Source organism: Cajanus cajan, chromosome 4 (assembly GCF_000230855.2).
Source record: "Cajanus cajan strain Asha chromosome 4, NIPB_CcT2T_4, whole genome shotgun sequence".
Taxonomy (NCBI): domain Eukaryota; kingdom Viridiplantae; phylum Streptophyta; class Magnoliopsida; order Fabales; family Fabaceae; genus Cajanus; species Cajanus cajan.
Window position 1 is genome coordinate 14,150,289 of NC_138520.1, and position 7,082 is coordinate 14,157,370.

The 7,082-nt window shown below is 36.0% G+C and overlaps 1 protein-coding gene across 1 annotated transcript; it reads right to left on the reverse strand.

The window, feature by feature from the left end:
- Positions 1-3,364: 3,364 nt before the first annotated feature.
- On the reverse strand, positions 3,365-5,802 carry LOC145957184 (uncharacterized). The gene is made up of 8 exons (XM_083073400.1): positions 5,764-5,802; positions 5,040-5,681; positions 4,705-4,967; positions 4,464-4,631; positions 4,292-4,396; positions 4,141-4,213; positions 3,965-4,060; positions 3,365-3,878 (listed from the first exon to the last, which is right to left on the reverse strand). Exons 1-8 carry the CDS (start codon positions 5,800-5,802, stop codon positions 3,804-3,806), a joined length of 1,461 nt encoding a protein of 486 aa, XP_082929526.1. The 3' UTR covers positions 3,365-3,803.
- Positions 5,803-7,082: the final 1,280 nt, after the last annotated feature.

Genomic DNA, 7,082 nt, shown 5'->3' on the forward strand with positions numbered 1-7,082 from the left:
ACAACAGCTCAGCCTTACGGGCTACAACAGCTCAGCCTTACAGCCTACAACAACTCAGCCTTACGGCCTACAACAGCTCAGCCTTACGGCCTACAACATTTTATATCATCATGCAGCACAACACAACATACAGCAATAACAGCCTACATCACAACTCAACATTTTACAGCACAGCTTTTACATCATAATTCAGTATTTATAATTCACCGCACAGTAATCTTGTCATTCAGCTCAACAATATTCATCGATAACAGCTCAGCTCAGCATAAATCAACATTTATCAGCATTTTACAATGTCTATCAGCTTATAATAGCATATAATAAAACATCATACCCGCGCTCGGCGTACTCCTGGTTGCGCCCAACGTGGCCCAACCAGAGAGTACCAGGGTTCAAACACGCCGGGCACAATTGTCCCCGGCGTGCTAGGAGGCAGAGACTCCAAAGAGCCTCACACGCCCGGCGTGCCAATCCCACGCTCGGTGCAGGGAAGGCAGAGACCTCCCCGAGGTCTCACGCCTGGCGCAATACCAATTGCGCCCAGCACCACCTCTGGCAGAGACTCCCAAGGAGTCTCTACGCCCGGCGAGACGTAGTCACGCTCGACGCCACACCAGAAAACACGACAAAGTGGTCACTAACTGATAACGCGCCCAACATGGTTCAACCACGCCCGGCGTGAACCATCCAGGGGCATCCCTCTTCAAACTTGCCCGACACACACAACCTTGCACCCGCTGAGCTCGACCAAAGGTGCCCTCTGATAGTCACGCGCCCGGTGCCAAGAACTGTGCCCAGCGTGTTCTCAATCAGGAACCCTCCAACTTCAAAAATTTCTTCAAAACCTGCACAAAATCAGCTTTCCAAACACATGCAATCGGCCCAAAACATCACATTTTCATCAAACAACCCAAAAAGCCCATCTCTACCCACATGCAACCATAAACAATGAGAATCCCCAAATTTTCTCCAAACCTCGGAAAACCTGAAAGTCCCAATTTCTTCAATCTCAGAAAAAATCCTTAAACATCAACAACTAATGAGTTCCTAGAACTCATTTACAGCCAAAATCAGCAAAACCTAGCTTCCCTTACCTAGGTACGAAGAATCCAAGCTCCGGGAAGAAGAAAGGAGAAGAAGAAGAAGAACGAACGGAGACCCACAGAGAAGGAGACTTCAGCTAGCTTCCAACACTACAATCAGCACCTACACACCCAAAGAATCTAGAGGAATTTGGGACCAAGGCAAGAAAAAGGGGAAAAAGAGTGAGTATGAGAGTGGAGAGAGAGAAATGAGAGAGAAAGGGTTTCACAATTCTTCTATAAAAAAAATTAAAACATTTGAGTATCATCTTATGTAGTACTTGTGATAAAATATTGATACAACATTCAATTTCTGGAATGATATACCAATACATCTTATTCAACATTAACAATTTCTCTTTATTTTATTTCTTTTGCAAAATTAATAATAATTCATGATCAACATATTGATTCACAAATAAATATTACTCCAATTAAGAAATATATTTATCAATAGCAAAGAGAAAAAAAAACCTGACACATTGTAGTACACATTCAGGACACTTTTAGAATAACTTAAAATGTGAATGAAATCATTCCCCATCAAATAAGACACTTATGTAGTATTAAAAGAGTAATAAAACATATAGAGAATTAGACCGATTAAAATTTTCACTCATATCATCAATGTATGCAAAGAACACATAACACAAATATAGGAGTTGTTGTGTACCGAAGACTACCACACACACATATTTCCACATTACTAATATATTGTCCACTTTGGACTTAAGTCCTCATGATTTTATTTTTGGTCATAACCTAAAATGACTCTTACAAATGAAGACATTATGTATATTTATAAACCCATGTATATTTTCTTACTTGACCAATCTTTGATTGTATCCTAACAATCCTCGCCTCAAAAAAATGATCATGGTTTACCCTCCTTTTGTAGTAGAAGTTAATCATGCGAGTATATCCAATAGTTATCCATAGAGCTCAATCATGCTCTCATAATAGTGGGACAAGCTTCATGATTAAGGTGGTGATAATCATGTGTCTTATTGAAAGTAACTCCATGAATCCAAATAATATTAAAAAAGGAAGAAAAGATAAAATAAATAGTTTTTATATAGTGATAAACCATTATTAACAGTCGAAATTGTGTTAAATCAATTATTCCAACTCTATTGGCAAACAAGATGATATAGAAAATGGAAACAAAATAGAAATATGATAGTTTAATGAGAAAAAAAGAAATTGCATTAAATGCTAACAAGCTATGTGAGTTCAAATGAATTATAATGTGATAATGAATATATACGAAGGGAAAAATCATGTGATAATGAATATATACGAAGGGAAAAATAAAAAAAAAATATCTTACTCGTTCTAGAAAATAACTAGCATTTTTTTGGTAGATTTCTCTTGTTGTATGTGGCTTGAATTGTAACGCCTAATTTTGTATAATACTAAACATAATATTATATATATATATATATATATATCATTAATATTACTATACATAAAACAAAGGAAGATTTTGGAAATTTGTTTACAGATAGTTAGTTCATAATTACATTCATGTTATTCTAAAAGTATTTACATTAAATACCTATTTACATACCATATTTTTTTCTTCTACTATATTATTTACATGCTGGGTTGATACAAGTTTACTATTGGATTAACATGATTTGTTGGGGGTAAATAAAAAGTGACTACTATTTGATCATCTATAACAATAGGGTTTTGTAGTTGTGTCCATAACCCAACTAGTACCCGGAAAGACAACAGTGATAATAGAGTGAAATGGCTTGGCACAGTTGGTAGATCCATCTATTTTCCATTATAAGTATTAAATATTTTACCAAAGAAAAATAAGGAGTGAAAATAATTATCCAATAAATATTAACAATAGAAATATTTAATACTAATAAATATATATTAACTCTTCTTAATATAAAAATTTGAATTATATTTGTAGTGATTAGTCAGGATAAATGAGTATTATAATAACAAATAACTAAATGTTATTTCACCTTAAGTTTTTACTCATTTAAATCCCTAAGGTAAATCTCCAACTACAAATTAATTCAAACTTTTATTCTTATGGCCATAGAATAATATTTATTTTTATAAATGCATGAAGAAATAACAACAAGATGAGTTTAAGGTTTTTTTTAACAAAACTATATTATAGTTACTATTAATATAAAAATACTTGAACTAAATTATGTAAATGGAATGTATTCACTAGTACAGAAAGGGTCTTTTACGTCGTGTATTTTGATCTTTTTACGTCGGAAAAGGGTCCGACGTTAATACGGGAGTCGTAAATTCACGTCGCCTCTAAAAGGCGACGTAAATTTATGTCGGGGATTTCTCCAAACCGACGTAAAATGGGGCAAAATCATGCCACAATTTTACGTCGGAGATGGCTTTGTCCGACGTAAATTGTGGGAGTTTTTTTTTTAAAAACGTTTGTAAATTGATATACCCAACACCTGCATATAAATATAATCCAGAATACCAACTCTAAACCAGGCAGTCCAGAATAGAAATTCAAATTGTATTTCAAAATTGAATGACAAAAAGAAAATAATATATAAATCTTAAAAAACATAAATTATGACAATGTAAATCCTATTATCCTAAAAAAGCTATAAAACATGTTTGTCAATGTTATCTAACTAACTAAACTAACTAACTATCAAACTATAAACATAATATCTAACTAACTATCAAACTATAAACATAATATCTAACTAACTAAACTTAGAAAAAATTTGCCCATTGTTCTCTTATCTTGAGCAACTCATCTTCGGGCAATGGAGATGGATCTTGAAAGACCTGAAAGGGTAATTTAAGTGTCATTAATATGCAATGTTAATTATTCTAAAGGTAAATATAGTTAAATAAATTTTGATATGAATTACCTGCGCCCAAGAATCAATAATACCCGCAGAAACTATGGCTTTCATCCAATACATGATGTAATAGCCACATTCAAACGAGTCTTGTTGCTTATTACACTAAAATGAGAAACAAATAACTATTAATTCCAAAGTCAATAAATTTAAATATTATTGATTGTATGAATTTATTTGCTAACCTTAGGGTATATGAAATGCAATGACTTTGATGATCTGGCTCTTCCACTTAATATATTAGCTCCAGACACGATTCTAATTAATTGAAATAAAAACAAATGTTAGCCAATATATATAATTAGTTTTAAAACATAATGAAAAACTTTTAGTTACCCATGTAATTGGCTTTTAATTTCATGGCTTGGTTTTCGATGAAGTGAACAAAACCACACCACGGTATATTCCTTAGGAATGATTACCATTAACTGCCAATGGGACCTACATTGTATGACAAACAAATCAGTTAAAAAATTACCATGATTAAAAAACCAATTAAAAAACTAACCCGTCAATGTATGGAGCCATGTATATATGTCTTCTTGAGTCACTCATCCATGTTTGCATATATTGTTGGATCTGGACCTGAGTGTTTCCTGATTTTTGGATGGATTGAGGCTCAATAAATCCATATACTTCTGCTTGTGCTTGCTCCACACTCAATTTGTCCATGTACCTAACACAAATAATTATTATAAGTTAAATGTAATTATTGTAAATTTAGACTCATAAAAGAAAATATGACTTACATGGCCCACAACTGTATGACAGATATATTTAACATGCAGTTTCCCCCAACAATCTCTAATGCATCAGGCAGAGATATGTATAGTGGAACATCAGAGCTATCAACTCCAAAAACTCTAATGTCCCACTGCAATTGAATTGGATGCTTCTTTATTCGTGGTAATTTGAATAGAAGCTTAGATATGTGATCATCCTCAGCTTCTGCGATATTGGCATCATGAACATGAGGTTCTCTCATGACCTCCTTACCACGATTGATAAAATCCTAAAGAAATAATCAAAATTAGTTAAACAATAATAGAATTATAAGAATCTAAAAGAGCAATAATATAATTACCTTTGCCCGTGCTGAAAGCGGCATGACCAAACGTTTTGGCCAAGCTAAGAATGTGCCGGTTGCCTGCCCCACTAGTTGAACCTCTGTATTGGGCAAATGCACTGGAGCAGCAGCATCTTGAACTTGGTCAACCACAACCCGTGTCCAGTCTGGCTGTAGAGGGACACCATGGATGGTTGAGCCACCCTCAAATACTCGGCCAATAGCCACTAACCGTGGGGGGTCATCCTCAACATATAACTCACACTGGTTTGGTACATCAGTGTGAGTCTGATCCGGTGAGGGATCTGGAGCAGCACAACTCCCTTTAGTGCTGACTCGAACACCATCATGAGCAACTGCAGTCTGTTGCTGAGAACGAGCCAAAAGTTCAAACTTCTGTTCAAACTGTTTTTCAATATTCTTCAGTTTCTCTTCAAACTGCATCTCCAATCTCTGCTCCAATTCCTGTATAACCTCTTGACTGCAAGAGTTGACAGTGTTCCTCGATGATCGGCCACCAAAGAAATCTCGGTGGCTCCAAGAACCACCAACACCACGCACACGACCTCCGTGCTCTGGCTTTCCTATGGCCGTTGTGAGGATATCATTCCGACCATTAGAAACAAATGAGCCCTGAGTGCTCTGCTCAACTAAACCCTCCTGCAACAATAAGGAAGATTAAAAATTCTTATGAATTAAATGAGTTGAAATGAAGAGTCTTAGTTTGTATATTTTTACTTACTATTTTACTAGCAACGACTCTTGCAGACTCAGAAGTCATTTGCCCATTTGGTTTTGTCCGGGCTGCTATCCACATCTCATGGCGGGGAGGTGACTCTACACGGTCAGCATCCTCAACCCCTGCTGCCTGTGCCTTAGCCTTCTTCATTTGCTTTTTTTTCTTTCATATCCCCCTCTTGACAATAGATGGGGTGCATCATTCTTGGCCTGTCGTTCTTGGGCAACTATTCTTTTAGCCTGCAATAATACAAAAAAGAAAATGAGATAAATTAAAATGTACCTTAAGTATTTGTGTCAATGTAAAAGTTATCAATAACTAACCTGCCATGAAGGGTCCAATCGACTGGCACAAAATTGCATCCACTCCTCATCAGTGATCTGGTACTTTAGACAGGGAGTCTCATTTTGGCGCTCTCCAAATACATACTCCCGTGTCAAGAAAGTCTTGAAGTCTCTCCACCTGGTGGCAAGGGCAGATAACATCTTCCTCCTCATGCCCTCAGTGTTGGGAATGTCAAAATTTTGCTATGAAAATAACAACAAATAATAAATAATGTATTTTAGTTATATAATATTGAAAGGATGTGAAAGTATATACTTGAATATCCTGCCACATGAGGTTCTTGTCAACCTCCTGAACGTCATCCCATGATGGAATGATAATAGAAACATGTCGTCGAGCTAGGACTCCCAAATAGCTCTTAAACTTGGCAGCATTTGGGCCTGATGCCTTGCCAGAACGAGGATCCACCTCAACCGGTGTCCTCTCCTTGGCAATGCGCCCAGCTGTCAACCCAGACAATCGGGTGACAGATCTACCTTCCATCCTTCCACTGTCAGACCCAGAATCCTCCATAATCCTGAAAAAATTAAACTGTCATTATTAAAACAATGAATTAACTGAATAGACAAATAAAGTAAAAAAGATAATAATAATATAGCAACAAAATAACTAATAAAAAAATAAATAATACATAAACAGAAACCTATTAGGTTGGAATGTTTTCCCATATTCCTTCATCATGATCACTTTGAATAGCATGTATTTCGTCCACTTCATTGTCCGCAATAGGACCAAATGATCTGCTTAAAAAAGACGGTGTCTCATGCATATCTAGAGACTCATCTTCGTGAGTTCCATGCATGGTTCTTCCTTCGAGGACCACTGACCATTTCTCATTACATGGATCCCTGACATAAAAAACCTGTCTTGCTTGATATGCCATAATAAAAGGTTCATCCTTATAGCCGACCTTATTCAAATCAACCAAAGTAAATCCTAAATCATCTGTCCACACACCCGTATTGCCATCAACCCAT

Coding starts and splice junctions, on each gene's coding strand:
- LOC145957184 (XM_083073400.1), bottom strand. CDS start 5,802: ATGACTTCTGAGTCTGCAAGAGTCGTTGCTAGTAAAATA. Junction 4,397..4,463: donor ATGGCTCCATACATTGACGG/GTTAGTTTTTTA, acceptor CATACAATGTAG/GTCCCATTGGCAGTTAATGG. Junction 3,879..3,964: donor TTATTGATTCTTGGGCGCAG/GTAATTCATATC, acceptor TTACCCTTTCAG/GTCTTTCAAGATCCATCTCC.